This window comes from Crassostrea angulata, chromosome 1 (assembly GCF_025612915.1).
Source record: "Crassostrea angulata isolate pt1a10 chromosome 1, ASM2561291v2, whole genome shotgun sequence".
NCBI classification, from domain to species: Eukaryota; Metazoa; Mollusca; class Bivalvia; order Ostreida; family Ostreidae; genus Magallana; species Magallana angulata.
The window spans coordinates 15,290,868-15,310,643 of record NC_069111.1 but is presented as its reverse complement, the minus strand read 5'-3'; the positions used below and the strand labels follow the sequence as shown (position 1 = coordinate 15,310,643).

Below are 19,776 nucleotides of genomic sequence, written 5' to 3'. Positions count from 1 at the left end.
ACTTACACATGAATAAAGTATACACACTAGACTGAGGACCTTATACACACGGTACAACTTTGGGGACTTACGCATGAATATAGTATACACATAGACTGAGGACCTAATACAAACGGTACAACTTTGGGGACTTACACATGAATATAGTATACACTAAATTGAGGACCCAATACACACGGTACAACTTTGGGGACTTGCACATGAATATGGTAAACACTAAACTGAGGACCCAATACACACGGTACACGTTTGGGGACTTACACATGAATATAGAATACACAAAGTAAACATTGCAGACTTTAACAAATATTAAGCTTTATATTGAAATTATGAAATATAGACGATTAAAGTCACAATTTACTGAACTTTCAAACGTTTCCAGGGCAATTTTGCACCTTTTTTTCGCCGATCCTACATTCACCACTAGAAGCAGTGTGCATTTAGAGAACATTAACATGACAAATTATGCTGCAAAACCTTCCGAGATATCTAATTCTGGTCCTAATACTGAATTTAAAAAAATCATACATGTACAATTGTAATTTCTTTTCCACTTGGATCCACGGATTGTCAACATCCCCACATTCATTATGCTTACAAATCTGCCTGATAAGAAACTACAGTATTGCGCGAAACTTAAATGGCAATAAAAATTATAATTTATAAACTTTTGTTCAGAGTATGTGCTAAAGGCTATTCAAGGTATTAGCTGAAAGTTGCATTATTCTTCTTCCGTAGTTATTATAACAAAAATAAGTATTTTAATGTCATTCAAATCAAAATTTTAATTGTACGCAGCATGATCACAATACCACGTTTTTGCAGCACAATAAATTTCTGAACATTACAGCTCATGTGAGCCTCGTATTAACATATTTACATTTTGATGTAATGAATAAATTTCTTACTGCTCTACAACAAATTAACACTAATATAAGTAATCAAAATTTATTGGCAAATATTTTCATACAATTGATAAAATTGCAATTAAAGTTGCAATTATAGTTATCATTTATCATACACTTTCAATCCATTCATGTCAGTTTAAAACTCCACTTAAACATAGCATTTAATGCTGTAAGAAGTTTAAATTTTAAAAAAAAACATCTCCATCCAAATTAATTAACAAATTCTATGTAAAACAATATACTATTTGATCATACATAAATCATTGATAAAATTGTAGTACTTAACAGTTAATTAACATTCTCTGCATATTGATTACAATACTTAAAATCAGCCAATTATTTATTTCCAAATCTCCAAATCATCCCAAACAATCAAATACCTCGTATGTATAGTGCATGTGCATACTAGCTGTAAACGATGCATCATTCATATCATTGTCAACTCTCAACATCCACAATGAAGTAATTCATTTCAACAGTATGAAATATGTCAATATCTACTTCTCCAACATTTCATCAGTGCAATTTGCGAATTTACAAATTCAAATTATTCAGAGTTTACTAATGCTGTCAGTTCACTCCAAAACCAAAATTGTAAAACACTATATATATATACATGTACATACAACATATTCTCTACATTTTGATTAAAATAACCAATTCTTATATCTATCATTAAAACATTTCAACAAATCTACAATTCTTGTGAATACAGTACACATTCTGTTGTTCATACAACTATCATCAATGCACATCAACAGTACAATTAATTTTTATATAGCAAATCTAGCTCATTAATATAATTTGCAGTATGCAAAGTTACTAAATATTTTCTTAATTTCTAGTACATTATATATTTGTCAAAATCTATTTCCAAACATCAAATCAAATCAATTACCAATTATTGTATAATTCATACAATTGCTAACTGTAACCATAGTCATTCATACAACCAACAATGAAGGTAGATATACCGGTACACAATTTGCTCATTAAAACTACATGTCCAGTCACTGTAATATTTATTCCAATCCCTCTGTATTTCAATGAAAATGCTAAAATTAATCAAGGTCTATACCCAAAATATCTGGAAAAAAAAAATTTGTCATTTCAAGTTAATGTCAAATTAAAAACACAAAACCATATTAGTTTTACAGTTGTATTAATCAATTCCAGCTAAAGTTATCATGGCCCTTATTCCTTAGTTATTTTACAAAGGTGAATGCTCATCACAGCAACAAACATGACAACAGTATGTATTGGTAAAGCTATACATGGAGTATTTTCTACAAATTTGCTATTCCTCACACTTCTGTGCTTTATACAATATATGAAAATTGATGTCCACAAGCTATAATGAACTTGTAATTACTTCATTATCAAAGTAAATAAAGACAAAAAATCAGCATTTTCTTTGTTTTTTTATAAGGTTGTACACTTGATCTTTCACATTTCTCCAAGTTCTTTTGGAAAGGATTTTATCCTTTTTTAAAACATTCTCGATATCGTTCTTGCCAGGAACTTTGGACATTGCAATAAAATGGGAAAAATGCTTGTTGACTGAATTCATTTCAGATGGATTCCATGGTTTTTTCTGTGTTTTGTGACGTTTGCCTGCAGAATTTTCATCTGTAGATCTGCCATCAGAGGGTGCTTTTCTTTTCCCTAAAATTACGAGTTTTACAATATAAATTGGTTGATGATATGGTTGGAATGTGAAAAATGCAAATAACTAAGAAGACATACAGTACCGCAACATTTTTTTTCACAAGATAAATGATAGAATTTACGCATGATAGGACAGGCTTAATGCATGATAGAACAGGATACATGCATGATACAATAGGATTTATACACCATAGGAAAGGATATACTATGCATGTTCATAATTAACGAATAATCACGATATATGATCTTCACAATTTACCCGAAAATGGCATAATTTGATAAAGAAAATGTAGGAAATAAGAAATATTATGCAGAATTTCATTTTATTAAAAAAGTCAAATTATTACGAGCTGCGTCGTTAGAATAAATTCATTGGAAAAATAAACTAAAATGATGTATGAATTATCTTTATCAATAATCAAAATACAATGCGTGTTCTTTAATAATATATAATCTATCTAAATATTATCATTTTTTTTATTGAATTAAATAAACAAATTAGATGACATGCAAGTTAATGTTTACACAGTAATTCAAAACACTCTCTGCGTACGATTTAATATGTCAGACATACAGTTACATATGTTATCTTGTTCCAAAGAATTTTCGATTGTACACATTACCCTATCATCTCCAAATGTTACTTATGTCTTCTTTTTAAAAATATCTTTCGACTTAAGAACTTCAATACATATAGCTTAATATTGTTAATTTGATGGAATGTTTGATAAAGATTTGCATTATTTGTTCCAATATTATTGTTAACGGAGCGATGAACGACTTATAACTTTAAAATAAAATAGCTTGCTTACGAAAAGGCAGGATACAGCTAACACAATAGGATACATGTAAATAGAGAAACTGATAAAATATAACGATAAACCTGATAAGATTACTATACGTTAGGATAGGACTAATGTACGATAGAACAGTTTACACGCGCGATACAATAGTATTCATACATTGATAAAGGATTCTAAAATAAATAACTTTGCAGGTACCATAATTTCATCTCCTCATTCTGGCTAAATATTTTTAGAGAAGTAAAAAGGAATTTGTCATCTGCATCTATCATACATGTGTATGTAATATGAAAGATACTAAGTATATAAAAACTTTCCGTATAAATTACATGGTCTTGACATGTACTTGATTTTTGACTGAAAATTCTTCACATTATGAGCAGACAGAAAATATGGTAATGCCAGTGTCAACTTTATTCATGAGTCGTATTTAAGCTTTGTTTTTGTCTTGTTTTAAGAAAACAAATTAACTAAGAAAATTGGTGTTTTTTTTTGTAAATCAGAATTTGAAATCTTTCCACTCAATTAGAAACATATTTTCTAACAAATATATTCTTGGGAAAAATGTCAGTATGATAATTAAATACATCTGTTGGGAACTGTTTTGTTATGGATGGGGGAGATGTAAGAAGTTTTTCAAAGATGCATATTGTTCAATAAACATTTAGTTTAAAACAATGACCCTGTGTGGACTGAAGCTTGACTGTTAATGTACCCAACATTTAATCTTGAGAACTGCCTTTTTTTTTCATGCATCTACCGGTAGTTTAAAGTAGAATTATAATATACCAGAAAAGGAGAATATACCAAAAATAAATGTGTACTGAAATAAGGGTACAGACCTTGAGCGCTTTTATTATGAAGACTGTCTTTATCAGTCTGGTAATCCATTTCTCCATCACTCTCATCAGCACAGGACCCGTCAATTTCCTTTACCTCCTCTGGAAAAAATAATCAAAAAACGATAAGAGTAAGTTATGAACATTAATTCTTATATCATATATACAAGAAATTAGAATTCTTACCTTCATTAACTAATAAGAGGCCTACAGGCCTTGACAGTCACCTGAGTACCATATCATTTAGATTAACCTGGCTGAGGGTCTCGTTTTTGCATTTTAAGCTTCATTTTGGAGTCTAAACCCTAATCCAAATTTAAATTTTGGTTAAAAGAAACTTGCAGACTTTAACGGTAAACTTTTATAACACTCAGTTTTGCTAATAATGCACACGTGCAGTTAATTCCTAAATTATGGCAGCAATATGTTACATGTACCCATGTGAATTAATTGACCTAAAAAAAAGTCATTCACTATACGGCCAAATTAATTTATCCCCCCCCCCCACGAAAAAGCCCCAACCCCTGCCCCACTCCCAGTGAATTTCACAATTTTACAGTACAACAGTCCACAATAAACATACTATACTAAACCAAATCTAAAATCAAATGTTATCAAAAGTCTATAGATCAAACTTGCACAAGAGGAATAAATAATCACCATTGAAATATAACAAATGAGTTCATTTTAATAATCTATTCACAACACTGAATCCTTCCCTGTCTATATGCCTATGATCATTCAAAGAAAACAACTCACCCTGATTATTAAAGAGCATCTCTGTGACATTTTTCCCCTCGTTAATTAGCATCAACATCTTGGAGATCTTTGTTTTTTGAATGATATCCAATGGTTGCCGATAAATTTCTCTGTGGACTCTTATGTCATGGCCAAGGAATTTGGCTAACTGATCCTGACCGTTTTCACTAAGCTCATGGATTTGTGCCATTGTGGCAATGTGTTTTCTGAGGTTTGTATAGGTTATAATGTTTCCATAGCGCAATTCTATTTTCCCACATATTTCATTCAATACGTCACTTGCCCTTAGTGTTCGTGTGGAGGGTGATGGTCTAGCAAATAAATATTTTCCACATACATTTGCATCACTTCTTTTCTGCATTAAGAGATCAATGCATTTAATCATCTCTGGAGTAAGTAATATTGCAACTTTTCTTTCCTGTTTGCCTTTGAGTTCAATTCGAGTCAAAGAACGACAAAGCTCAATTTCCACGTCTGACAAACTTGATTTAAGTTCGTCATCGTAGGGAACACTGTTTTGTGCTTCAATAGCTTGCTTGTAATTGTCTACAGTAATACGCTGCACATCGCCTCCACGCTTCCTGTTAAAGAGAGTTATGTGACATAGCGTCATCTTTGCCAGCTCAATGTAGAAAGCTGAATCACTCGACAATTTCATCAAAAGTTCTTTGATTTTTTCTTTTAGGTAGGAATTAAGCTTGTACACATCCTCGCATAGAGGTAACATTTTTGGCGCATTATACTTTTTCTCACTCAAAGTTTGTCGTGCACGGGAAGAGATGAGATCGTTCCAATCAGACTCATACAACTGAATGAAAGCTGAACCATTCTCTTGTTTTGTTACATCTGACTCAATAATTCCATCTGATCTATAAATCCTTGCACATCGTTGAAGACTATACCCTATTTTCAGTGCAAGGGAAGGAGTTGCATACATATGTGTATCTTCACTAAATCCAGCAAGGGACTTCACACATGACACAACATTGTTAAATTTCTCAGGACTAAAACAATCCTCAATCTTCTGGATACCCCATTCAGGTGTCTTTTTGGCTTCTCCTATTAGTCTGCCTAGTTCTCTCATTCTGCAGCTGATGTGGTTAGATGTATGTTCCTGGATGTCCTTATTTTCATACAGGCGCTTTCCAAATTTCAGTATGAGTGGATCGCGATATATATACATATAAATGTCATCTTGAGACATGGATAATAAAACATCTTTGTAAAATCCTCCATTAATATGTTCTGGAATAGGTAGTAAAAAACGACCTTCTTTCACTCCTTGATTTTTTTTATCAGTCTGCTTACTAACACGTCTTAAAATGATCACTCAATGAAGTTTTGGAGTACAAACCCTTGCAACCACTACATGGTATAAATTCACTATGTGCTCTGGTCTTCTGCTCTCTATACTTCGGTATTAATGTTCCAGTTCCATTTTTCAGAACGTTGAAGTTGTGATCCCAGTCTCCTTCATTTCTTAATGTTTTCCAAATTTCTTTTCTTTCTGCACTGTTTTTGGGTAAGGAAAGAGCCTTAGCTACAATAACTTCATTTTTGTGCATTGTTTCCAAGTGTCTAGCCAGTTTTGGGTACAATTTTCCACAAAATTTGCATGCATGTTTTTTGTCCCATTTCTGCTTTCCTTTCTCTGTGTTGGTTTTCTGTACAGTGATAGTTTCCAAAGGGATAGATATTGGCACAACAATACTTCTCTCAGAATCATTACTGTCACTGACATAATCGGGAGGATTGGATGAATCTTTCAAATGTAGCAAGGAATGAACTGCATTGTCATCTGTATCACTAGAACCCCTATCAAAAGGAATTGTATTAATTCAATCTGACAAATAGCAAAACTCATGTTTCTATAAAGTTCACTACTGATGTACTTAAATTTAGCAAATTCATAAAAATATAAGAAATACTAGACATGATCTCATTGCGAGCAACAAATAGGTTTTCTGTTTGATTATGAATTAATGACAGGGTTCAACTAATATGTTGACATTATTTCATTTCTAAAATTTAATAAATCCACCTTAATTGGGCAAAATCATAACAAATACAATAATTTTATTAAAATCCAAAAATCTTAAGAAGGGCTTAACTAAAAGCCCGAATGATTTTATGCATTACTTAACAAAAACTGGAAATTAAAAGGCTTAATATAAAACAAATCATTTTACTAGGTACAAATTAACAATTCTTCTAAATCAGATTTGGTACGAGTTACTATATTAATTTTCTCAGACTAATTTTTGGCCCAACACTGCAGAATTAAGATTTCCAAAAAAGGTCATTTTTAAGAGGCAATATCTCTGCAATGTGTTGGAATCACTTCCAGTGACATTCAGAAGTGACGGACAACCTGCCCATAATCAAATTTGGTAAGTTTAAAACATATTTTGATGAAGAAAAAAAATCCAAATTTTTAATTTGAAATTTTTTTTAAAACAGTTTTCCAAAAATGCCATTTTAGCAGACCAGAAGTGACGGATGATCAGGGTATTAGCTGAAAATAAGGAATCTACAGTATATTCTTGTTTTTGTACATACCTAGTTTCAAAAGGGATAGATATTGGAACATCAATACTTTTCTCAGAATCATTACTGTCACTGACATAATCGGAAGGATGGGATGAATCTTTTAAATGTAGCAAGGAACAAACTGCATTGTCATCTGTATCACTAGAACCCCTATAAAAAGGAATTGCATTAATTCCATCTGACAAATAGCAAAACTCTGTTTCTAAAAAGTAAAGTACTGGTGTACTTTAACCAATAAATTTATAAATATAAATAATATTGAATTTGCTATAGGTATGTTAATTTTTATAGTGATTACTAAACAACAAATTAAGACTGATGAACCCAATTCTGTATAAAATTCAAATCATTAATTATACTCTTATTTTTATACAATCCTTTATAGACTTTACAGAACCTATTCTTGTATAATAATGATCAGGTAGAAAAAAAAGAATCTGCAAAATTCCATTTTTTGAAGTGTCTACTTACTGATCAGTATCTTCTGAAGGTAAATAATCAGAATCATTGGAATCCGAAAAAGAAAACTCATCATCATCACCAACAAAATCATGGTGTGTAAAGCTGTCAAGTTTCTCTGGAAAATCTGTGGCATTCCCAGGTACACGGCTGTCAAGTTCCTCTGAAGGATCAGTGGCATTCCCAGGTACACGGCTGTCAAGTTTCTCTGGAGAATCCTTGGCATTCCCGGGTACACAGCTGTCAGGTTTCTCTGGAGAATCCGTGGCATTCCAAGGTACACTGCTGTCAGGTTTCTCTGGAAAATCCTTTGCATTCCCAGGTACATTGCTGTTAAGTTTCTCTGGAGAATATGTGGCATTCACAGGTACACTGCTGTCAGGTTTCTCTGAAGAATCCCTAGTACTCCCAGGTACACTGTTGTCAACTTTTTCTGGAGAGTCTTTGGCATTCCCAGGTACACTGCTGTCAAGTTTCTCTGGAGAATATGTGGCATTCTCAGGTACACTGCTGTCAACTTTTTCTGGAGAATCTTTGGCATTCCCAGGAACACTGCTGTCAGGTTTCTCTGGAGAATCTGTGGCATTCTCAGGTACACTGCTGTCAAGTTTCTCTGGAGAATATGTGGCATTCCCGGGTACACTGCTGTCAGGTTTCTCTGAAGAATCTGTAGCACTCCCAGGTACACAGCTGTCAGGTTTTTCTAGAAAATCTGTGGCATTCCTAGGTACACTGCTGTTAAGTTTTTCTGGTGATTCCGTAGCATTCCGAACTAAAAAAAAGAATATATGTATGTCACTTTTGGACAAAAATAAAATTAACTAAGGTTGTCTAACCAATCACGATAAACAGTTTTATAAAAAAGAATGCAACATAATTATAAGATGAGGGCTTTATTTATTTAACTGGCATGGTAAGAAAAAATCAAATTTAATAGCTAATTATGTAAATTAATAAAGAGGACTTATCTAAAATCGACAGGGGTCTTTTTAAGTATCCGAATATCTAAAATCGACAGGGGTCTTTTTGAGTATCCGATTGCAAAGTTGTATAGTGAAAGTTTATTTTGAAGCTGACAAAATATATTTTATTAATATTTCTATTTAAATTTTCACTTAACCAATTGGTCAATGAAGTTCCTAGTTTCACTTGCTTCTAATAAGATTTTACGTGCCCCAAGCAATCGAATAGTTGTGAATATACCGGTAAATCCCTGAAGTCTTTATTCTTCATTACTTCCATTTTTTTCAATGTTACACAATTTATTGTAAATGGACATGTATGTATGACTTCTAATAGCAGCTGTATGCTTGCAATACAACAAAGTGGACAACTGAATCTTTTTTACATGTCTTAATGGTAACTGATTAAACTGACAAAACTTAAAATGAACTGGCGGGATTTATATCAAGGGTGATAATTGGTAACTAGTTAATTACCTGGTACATAACACAGCTTATTCAAGTGCAAGTCCCCATAGCTGTACCGTGTGTATCAGGTCCTCAGTTTAGTGTATACTATATTTATGTGTAAGTCCCCAAAGTTGTACCGTGTGTATTAGGTCCTCAGTTAAGTGTATATTATATTTATGTGTAAGTCCCAAAGTTGTACCGTGTGTATTAGGTCCTCAGTTTAGTGTATACTATATTTATGTGTAAGTCCCCAAAGTTGTACCATGTGTATTAGGTCCTCAGTTTAGTGTATACTATATTTATGTGCCAATCCTCAAGTTTTACCGTGTGTATTAAGTCCTCAGTTTAGTGTATTCTATATTCATTGTGCAAGTCCCCAAAGTTGTAATGTTACTCAACATGATGGAAACAATTCAAAATTGAGCAATTGGTTAATCAGATGAAATAAATAAACTCATGCAAATATAATCAAAAGAAAAAAAAAACTCTTCACAATGCTTAAAAACTTTAAATTCAGCAGGATTTAGACTGCTACTGCATATATAGCTTTCAAATTGTCATATACAGTCTAGACTGCCATAGCAACTCTCTGTCTTATGCAACCATATCAAGACCCACATAACATATTTTTCATTGATAAATTATGTCTTGAAACAAGTTATATCTTATTCTATACCAATATCAAAGACAACAAAAATGCTAAACCGGCTAATCTTATAATTGCATGGTTAATCTGATAATTTTTCTCGGGCAAATTGACTATCAGATTAAGTGGAACCCTCGGTATCTAGATTCTCATCCTGATTTGGATTAAATAATGGGGCGGGTGGGTGGATTTATTTTATATTATCTTTTAAAAACTATTATTTTCACCATTCATGTCCTAGAAATTACAACTGCTCTATTCCTGAAATATTTAAATTGTTAATGCTAATATGAGTATACAAACCCATTTGTAATCTTTTAATTTCAACTTAACTGCACATGCAGAAAGACATTTGTATCTTTATTATAAAAACATGACTGGAATCGAACGTTTATCCATGTTAAGCAGCCATTGCAATGTTTGTATGTACCGAGCTTGATATTTTTTCCCTGAAATACACTGGAGCGGGTCATTTTCAGAGAGGTGGGCGGGGATGAGAATCTAAAAAGTAATTTTATGTTGCCTAATGGCCATGAATTTTAAAATACAGCTAATAATTAAATCCTAGTTTTAAGATAAAAGATACCGTACATAATATTTTATCTATTTGAAACAATGTACTAAGTTAATAATGATTAATGTTGGATTGTCACATAAGACAGTCTAGATTGTATATAGATTGACTTTACTCCAAAGGACAAGTACTGTGAAATCAGTAGAATTTGTGGTGGCTAAATATTTGTAGTATTTGTGTGTAGCACTCCCCCACAAATTTACACTCTTGACGAAAACACATTTTGAAAGAGTACCTGGGTAAGTCATCATCCCTTACAGAAAAGAATGCCATTGAACTTCCATTATTTCTGCAGTTTATTTCTGGCCATTGAAACCCCATTGGTTTTCCAGTTACCAAGATGTCACATAAAATGGCTTTACATATTGTCTACCAAGAAAAACCATTGAATTTCCAGTTTCCAGTTAAAACACAGTGAAAACTTGGTGAAAATCCACTGAAACACCATTGAAAATGAATACTTATGCAAATTAGTTTGCACCAGTTAAATGATGTCATCTTTCAATGCTAAATTAATGGAAAAAGGACAGTTTACACAAATGCATTGAAAACCCATTGAAAACCCATTGATTTTCCATTGATTATTACCGGTATTTGATTGCTTTATAGAAGATAAGTAGGTCAAGATCAAGTTGCATCATAAGATGACCCTGAACATTTTGCAGAATACTGACCCAGAGAAATCTCAATATAGATCAATTCAAATCTCCCCATAATGCTTGTTATACATGTAACTGTACATAATTCATATGAGCAATAATTAAGGACAACTTAATTGTACTTGATACATGTATAAAAAAGGTAAATATTATCTAAATATTCTCATGCATGCACATGCATACTTACATGCATAATTAAATTATTTACTAGTTTATTGACTTCCAAATACAATCTAAAATGGTAGACATGAAGCTATATTACATAACTCTTTTTTTTCAATACATCCATGCACTAGCTGCTTGCAACACTTAAATCACTTGATAGTGTGTAAATGTTAATTATAGTCTTTACACAAATTTGTATCAAATCATACAAGTGTAGGAATTTAATATAAAAAATATTACCTCAAGTGATCAAGAATATATCCCCCCAAAAAGTTCCATAAATTCACTGTATATATATGCCACAAAAGAGCAGGATGCCCAACAATTACACATTTTCCTTACAATGTACATCACATTTTGGCTCCAAGATGAACATTTAAAAATTTGCAACTCAACTTCCTGTTATGCAGTAATCTTAATTCTTAGTGGTCAGTTTATTTGGCAGAGGCCAGTGACCCAGATTGGCAACTCAGCTTGAAATACAATGTAAATCTAGAAATGTGTATCAGAATTCCATTTAACTGCTCCTGAAAATAAATGGTATTTTACTGGGAAACAGTAACATTGAAGTTTAAGTGAAATGGAAAACTGGTGTTTCACTGAGAGTTGCAGGTCATTGAAAATGCAGTTATCTGAAAACTGCTATTTAACTGGTAGGTATAAAACTGGTCGGATGAAGACACAAGAAAAATAAATGCACAATCAATGGTGTTTCAATGAAAACTGGAAAATCAATGAAAGTTCAATGGAATTTCAATGAAAAGAAGCCAGTTCTTTTCTCTAAGGGATACTAAAACTGAAAACCGATGCATCTATGAAATTTCATCCCCACAAATGAGCAATAACCCATAGTTCATGAAAATTGGCCCTCACAAATTCAAATAATACCACAGTAGTCTAATGATAACGAGTTACAACCTGTAACAAAACAAATAACAGAATATAATGCACAAAAAATGAAAAACGTTTTAAGGATGTGTATTACATGCACCTCTTTTGGACATCTACAGAAAAAAAATATATGTTGTCATTGGACAGCAAAAAAAGAAGGCCACATGCTATATCTGGTAGTTTTTGCCTGACTTTATGACGTCAGGCATATCAAAGGTTTAAAAGTTGCCTTCTCAGAAACAGTGCAGACAGTAAGAGCAAGCAATATCAAGATTTTCAAAAAAAAGATTGACAGACAGACTAACAGGGGTAACAACAATAACATTCTTTACAAAGTGTGGGTATAATTATGATTACTTAAAGTGTAAAATACATACAAATTTAAACATCAACATGTGAAAATCTTTCATCGACTATTAAATCACAAAAACTTCCACAATCAACATATGCAATGGAGTAATTACCTTTCCTCTCCAAGGATAGATGTTGCCTGGGCCATAGTCATATACCAGTTCTGTATTTGAGGATAATGGCCTTAGAGAGAAAAAACAAATGACTGGCTTTTCATCAATCTCCATCACTTTTGGTCTACAATTTGGATGGATATGATCATCATTTAACAGACGTCCAAATGATCCATCTTCTTTTGAAGCATCAACCCTTGATGAAAATAAAATAAGCAACATAAATTTGAACCTTGCATAACTGGTATTGTCACAGTGAAAGATATGAAGACAAAATATCTAAAATTGCAAATCACTTCATAAGTTCTACATATATATGTGTATGTAATAAAATATAAAAACAAGGCTTTATATACGTAAAAGGGTATACTGAAACATTTTTAGAGCTAGATAATCACAGTTCACTAGGGCTGTGTATTGGTAAAGATTTTCTGATACATTAGGCCTAAAAAAAAAATAGGTTTGTTTCCGCTTTCCCGACCGACCCTAACTTCAACCCGCCGACCCAAAATTTTTTTTCGAGTTTTTTCGTAAATTTCCGTTTTTATCCGTTTTTGGTTAAAATTTCGTTTTTATCCGATTTAAAAATTTATTGTGTCCTCCAAATTTAAGTCGTAAAAACGCTTATAGAATTTATTGAGATGTCATCAGTGTTGTGTAGATGTTTGTTATTTACAAATGGCAGCACATGTCGTGCCAGTTGAGCTCGAGAAATGTTCCCACCAGCCGGGGAAAAAGTTCATCACATCATTTAAACAATGACAACAAATACTTGTTTTTTTTTATCTTACCCAGTTTAATAGATAAATGGTTTAATATGCACAATTGAACAGATGGAGAGGGAAAAAAAAAAAGATTAAAAAAAAAAAAGCCGACCGACCGACCCTAATTTTTTTCAGCCTGAAAGCGGAAACAAACCTATTTTTTTTTTAGGCCTTACGATACTCGCTAGACTTATTGAAAGCAACGGAGGTTGATGCAAACTATCCATGTAAACACTGAGGAGATCCAAAAAAATACAATAAACCAAGAGGTTTCTCACACAGCCCACAGATTTTTGCTCTCTCTGGATTTATCATACGTTTTCAGAACATCTCAGTGATTATATGGAGAATTTACGTCACTCAAAAGTAACCTTCCTATTGCTTTCGACAAGTTTGGCAAGTATCTAGTACATTTTGGAACGATGTGTTTATTATGCGACAGACAGATGTAGTTAGACGATAGGGATAATTCATTTGATCATTTTCCCACCTAGATCTCATCAGAAATTGTTGGAGATATTAATATAGAACTTGTTTAAAAACATATGTTGAAGTAGTGATGTTCTAATCATTGATTATAATCTAAAATTAGTAGATTATTACCGCATTCTAAGTGCTCGATTATAAAAAGTTTCATTACAATTAATTGGTTGGGTTTTTATTTCCCTCTCAACAAGCGCATATCATATAGCAGAATATTTGAGACCCGAACTATCAATACACCAAAAAGGAGCTGCGGTTTAAAAATGGCTGATATGTCAGACGTGCGCTATCCCTACCCGTGAAATAAAGCACAATCTCTTGTTTGGACATTTTTTTGTTTCAAGAAATTGAGTGTTGAACCGTCTAGCTACTAAAGAACATCTTTTGAATACAGCATTTTTATGGCAAGAAATATTAAATAAATTGAAATATCAAAGGCCTATTAACAAGTCAGTTAATTGTATCTTGTTTCTTTACATTTTTTTAACACTTAACTAAGAAATATGACAAATTTTGATTATTATCGATAATAAGTTAGTTGCAGAGAGTCGATTATTGATTATGAAAATCTCACCGATTCCTATCACTAGCTTGAAGTGAGGACCTCCTATAAATCCAAGACGGCGGGTGTCGTCCTTTTACTTTTTCTAATTTACATTGAATTTACTTTTTAACATGATTGAGACTGGGGTTTTCAGTGAATTATATCTATTGCAATACACACACCTTAGATTACCAATTTTAATCAATTTTTCCTTCAAAAAATATCTAGAAACTCATTCTCCAACAACCAAGCCCTTGTATTCTTAACATAAACAATTAAACATGGTGAACATGATGTACAAATTAAGCAGCAAAAATTTCTTACCAATAAGGCTTTCCTTTGAATGTAAATTCAAAAATATATGTGTCATCTACATCTGGTTCTTTCTCTAATAACTCTCCTTCATACGGTAATAGGAATTCATTTTGTCCAAATTCTTTCTTTGTAAATACACCTCTTCCTGAAAATAAATAAAGAACTTCCATTAGGGGTTGAAATTTACAAGATATACTTGCTGTATGCAAATTAAAAAATGAAATTGGGCGCTAAAAGAGACATGTGGTTGCCAACTTTTGCGAGTTACAAAATAATGGTCTAGCTTTTTCGGATTTTGAGGTTTATGATTATCCATTCAGAAGCTTACACTAAAGAAACTGTAGATGTAGAAACATTAGTTAGGGTGTTTTGAATTATCCCAGAATTAACCCTGTTAAACACAATCAGTTGTTCTCTTCTATCTTTATCCTAAAACAAAGTCTCAATACAAACCCTAAAATCATTGAATTTCACAATTGCAAACAAGTTCAAACTATACTCAGAAATACTAAATAGAATTCAAATGTTGGAATATTGACAGACTGTTTCCATGTACAAATTGTTAGGTTAAGAAATTATTTATACCTTCACAAATACAGAATCATGATATCACTGCATTTTTCACAGCCCCTTAGGCATCTGACAAACATTTTATTATTTTATGTAGTAAAATGATCAATTTTAAAATTATATACAAGAATGGGTTCCTCAAATTATACAAAAAAAAGATTTTATTCCAATGCAACCTAATTCAAAATCACTTTATTGTATCTAATTGTTAATGATATAAACAATTTTTAGGATTGGTCTAATGTGTGGAAAACATTTTTTCCTTAAATTTAAATTATTTTGCAGAATATTTTTGTTGTACTTAATCATTAGGGCCTATATATTTTTACAAAGTTCCCAAGATAATTTCATTGTTTCCTGACTTTTTTCTAAACATTTTTAGGGTTTCTAGACCCTTGAGATCAACATGGGACCTATCAATATGTAAACCATCAAATTGAATTAAAATATTTTATCCTGCAACTACTTCTTGCATTGACCAAATAAAGGTAACCCAATAAACCAAAGCTATATTCGGTAAATGCCCCAATATAGCCTCATGCATTTAACTAACGTTCAAATACACTATGACATCATTTTTCTTGCTTGGTTTACGCCATGGTGTCATGGTTTCAACTGCAGATAGGCAGCAAAATCAGACGAATTAAGCTTATTTGAGATGCAAAATGTGATATTATGTTACAGGATAAACAAAATACATGATGACGTCTTAAAATATGGGCGATATTTGGGCTCAGTCCAAAAACATGAAGAACGCCTGGCAAGCTTTCTTTCCCTTGCCCAAATACCATAGATTACTAATTAAATGGAGGAATTAATATCCGCGTAAAATCGCAAGAAGCCCCCTCCGCAGAATTTATAATCTCGTCATTATTTTCTGAGAGTTGAGAACCATAAAAAATATATATTTATTCGTGCAATTTGATTCAAACCAGTGGGATTGCATGGTCATGATCCATCACTTCTAGTGTTGTCAAATTGGTTGGAAATGATAATTGATTAATCGGTCAATCGGTTGTCTCTTACAAACTGATGATCGGCAAATAATTGAATCCATTACAAATTGTGTTCAATTCATTTAAATGAAACACTAAATAAAAGCTAATAAATAGGATGTATGCTGTATTGTTATCAATGAAAGTGTTACATATCTTTTGAGATTAAAAAAAAAACTAGTTTGCAACGGTTTTTATTTCACTAAATATATAATTATTTTATTTATCTCAATAGGAACTCAAAAATATTGTTAACAATGAGATTTTTAAATATAATTGAAGGTCAAAGGTGATCATTGCATGCTTTTAACATTAGATTTGTTATCTCTGTCTAAAGATATCCTTGATTCACATTTTGCTTATTTACTTGATATTTGTTAAAACCTCTGGGTTCAAAACTAATGACATTCATTCAACAGTATGAAAAATTTCCAAGTTTTCTCCTTTGAAACACCCCCACTAGCTTATCAGGTTTCAACACACAGCTAAAAAATATGATGTCTATGGGGATTTTGTACTGCAAAGTGACCCGCATGACAATGTTGAAAATTCTGTGAGGTATTTAAAGTGACTTCCGAATGGATGTTAACATTCCCCATTTGGCCCTATAATTATCTTGTTTACCATAACTGACCTTCTTTATATTTCATGCAAGAAGTAACTGGGAGGCCATTATACAATTGCCCCAAAACTTTTAGAAGTTTGAATGCAAAGTCTATGAAAGAGACACAAATTGATGAGTACCCGTAATCTTTACATTGCATTGTTTACAGACACAGTTCAAAGTTGCAAACTATCACTGCTCTAAAAAGCGATTTTGTTTACATGCTGAAAAAAATACACATATATGAAAATTGTATGTCAAAATAACTAAACCAAGCTATTCTGAATAGCTTTATTATCTACATAAGTTTTAGAAGCTATACTGGCGTGCGACCAATTCTCGCCAAGTACCATTTCTCGCCAGTACATTGCGACATCATTTTTCATATACCGGTATTATTTTTTGTTTTGATAAAATGACTTCACAATGTACTTGCGAGAAAAAGTACTCAGCGACAACTGTTCGCACGCCAGTATAGCTAAATCAGGAGATTGTGTTGGAGCTGTATAAGCCTTAAGAAATAAGTTTTGTTCCTGTGAATTTTTCTGAGTAACAAATGATATTGTTTCAATTAAATTATCTTGACTATTTTCCCTTTCATCTATTTTAATTGCACCTTTATCACAGGTATGTGTATTTCTATTAAAAACTGTCCAAATGTACTGCATAAATATATTTGGACAAACTATAGATAGATGTGGTATGTTCACAATTTTTAAACGTTTTAAATAAATTTCTAAGGCCTATCCCCCCCCCCCTGGAAATTAAAATTTCTTAAATTCACACAGTAAGATGACCAAATGTATGCCTTGGAACCCTCCGCCCCAACCCCAGGGAAAACTAGGCCTAGCATACAACCGAGAAACAATCCTGGATCGCACTTGAGCGTTATGCACAAAGATATTTCTTTCATGATTTGCAAGGGGATTTTAAAAAGTATACATTGTGCATTTCTCGGAAAGTTCACTATACAACCCGTCTTAATAAGATTTTCATTTCTAATGTTATGCAAATCGTTGGAAGAAAATCACCGAGTGCGAGTATCCCCCCCCCCTTCCACAGCACATCGTATTTCAAGTTTACATCATAAATGCCATCGAAACATGTAATCAACATACCTTTATTCGGAGTTTCTTTAATATAAAAGGCATCCCGGTCAATGATTCTTTGACCATGTTGACCTGGCCTTCCCCGTTCCCTCCGACTTCTTCTCGACATACTTTTCCCCCGCTTCAACAAAATGGCATTTCCGTTTTCTATACACACGCGCATGCGCATTTCGAACATGTGTATCGTCAGAGGTGCGTAAGTGAAGATGGCAACTACAATCCGCACGGTATCTGTGTAATCACATGTCTGATGAAAACCCGAAAATGGGACTAGATACTTTTCGATATTTTTTAGGTTTAGAACATGCTATTTTTTGGATTTAAGCAATAAAAAAATATGGGGACTTAAATGAAGTCCCCAGACTATTTGAGGTCCCCATTTTACGACTTGCGTATCTGAGGCAGGCCCCCAGTTTGGCAGAACCACACACGCACACACACACACACACACACACACACACACACACACACACACACACACACACACACACACACACACACACACACACACACACACACACACACACACACACACACACACACACACACACACACACACACACACACACACACACACACACACACACACACACACACACACACACACACACACACACACACACACACACACACACACACACACACACACACACACACACACACACACACACACACACACACACACACACACACACACACACACACACACACACACACACACACACACACACACACACACACACACACACACACACACACACACACACACACACACACACACACACACACACACACACACACACACACACACACACACACACACACACACACACACACACACACACACACACACACACACACACACACACACACACACACACACACACACACACACACACACACACACACACACACACACACACACACACACACACACACACACACACACACACACACACACACACACACACACACACACACACACACACACACACACACACACACACACACACACACACACACACACACACACACACACACACACACACACACACACACACACACACACACACACACACACACACACACACACACACACACACACACACACACACACACACACACACACACACACACACACACACACACACACACACACACACACACACACACACACACACACACACACACACACACACACACACACACACACACACACACACACACACACACACACACACACACACACACACACACACACACACACACACACACACACACACACACACACACACACACACACACACACACACACACACACACACACACACACACACACACACACACACACACACACACACACACACACACACACACACACACACACACACACACACACACACACACACACACTTGCATTATGCCGAAACTCACTACATCAGACTTTACACCTGAAATTCACTACACTATGTTCTAGTTGTGCTATTCAATATATATTAATATTTTTAAAAAATATAAGACATCTTTTTACTATTCTGCTATTTGAAATAGGCAAAATCTCCTTGTAAAAGTTTATGATTTTATACCTGATAGTC

General features: G+C 33.5%; 3 protein-coding genes across 3 annotated transcripts; all 3 read right to left on the bottom strand.

The window, feature by feature from the left end:
- Positions 1-779: 779 nt before the first annotated feature.
- Positions 780-6,283, bottom strand: LOC128191260 (uncharacterized). The gene is made up of 3 exons (XM_052863349.1): positions 4,978-6,283; positions 4,222-4,320; positions 780-2,573 (listed from the first exon to the last, which is right to left on the bottom strand). The coding sequence occupies exons 1-3, from the start codon at positions 6,179-6,181 to the stop codon at positions 2,311-2,313; spliced, it is 1,566 nt and encodes a 521-aa protein (XP_052719309.1). The 5' UTR covers positions 6,182-6,283; the 3' UTR covers positions 780-2,310.
- A 1-nt stretch (position 6,284) lies between these two features.
- LOC128177661 (dentin sialophosphoprotein-like) lies at positions 6,285-8,898 on the bottom strand. The gene is made up of 4 exons (XM_052844464.1): positions 8,893-8,898; positions 7,999-8,807; positions 7,537-7,677; positions 6,285-6,792 (listed from the first exon to the last, which is right to left on the bottom strand). The coding sequence occupies exons 1-4, from the start codon at positions 8,896-8,898 to the stop codon at positions 6,285-6,287; spliced, it is 1,464 nt and encodes a 487-aa protein (XP_052700424.1).
- On the bottom strand, positions 8,705-18,482 carry LOC128191250 (N-lysine methyltransferase KMT5A-like). The gene is made up of 4 exons (XM_052863342.1): positions 18,191-18,482; positions 14,913-15,048; positions 12,798-12,993; positions 8,705-8,991 (listed from the first exon to the last, which is right to left on the bottom strand). Exons 1-4 carry the CDS (start codon positions 18,357-18,359, stop codon positions 8,917-8,919), a joined length of 576 nt encoding a protein of 191 aa, XP_052719302.1. The 5' UTR covers positions 18,360-18,482; the 3' UTR covers positions 8,705-8,916.
- Between the last annotated feature and the right edge of the window lie 1,294 nt (positions 18,483-19,776).

What these genes read in the sequence shown, in the direction of transcription:
- LOC128177661 (XM_052844464.1), bottom strand. An exon ending in CCTTCAGAAGATACTGATCA is followed by an intron (nt 7,678 to 7,998) that starts GTAAGTAGACAC and finishes TCCTTTTTATAG; the next exon opens with GGGTTCTAGTGATACAGATG. An exon ending in TCTATCCCTTTTGAAACTAG is followed by an intron (nt 6,793 to 7,536) that starts GTATGTACAAAA and finishes TCCTTTTGATAG; the next exon opens with GGGTTCTAGTGATACAGATG.
- LOC128191260 (XM_052863349.1), bottom strand. Translation starts at nt 6,181, where the DNA reads ATGTCTCAAGATGACATTTATATGTATATATATCGCGATCCACTCATA. An exon ending in GATGCTCTTTAATAATCAGG is followed by an intron (nt 4,321 to 4,977) that starts GTGAGTTGTTTT and finishes TATTTTTTCCAG; the next exon opens with AGGAGGTAAAGGAAATTGAC. An exon ending in TCATAATAAAAGCGCTCAAG is followed by an intron (nt 2,574 to 4,221) that starts GTCTGTACCCTT and finishes TCGTAATTTTAG; the next exon opens with GGAAAAGAAAAGCACCCTCT.
- LOC128191250 (XM_052863342.1), bottom strand. Translation starts at nt 18,359, where the DNA reads ATGTTCGAAATGCGCATGCGCGTGTGTATAGAAAACGGAAATGCCATT. An exon ending in TAAAGAAACTCCGAATAAAG is followed by an intron (nt 15,049 to 18,190) that starts GTATGTTGATTA and finishes ATTTATTTTCAG; the next exon opens with GAAGAGGTGTATTTACAAAG. An exon ending in TTCAAAGGAAAGCCTTATTG is followed by an intron (nt 12,994 to 14,912) that starts GTAAGAAATTTT and finishes ATTTTCATCAAG; the next exon opens with GGTTGATGCTTCAAAAGAAG.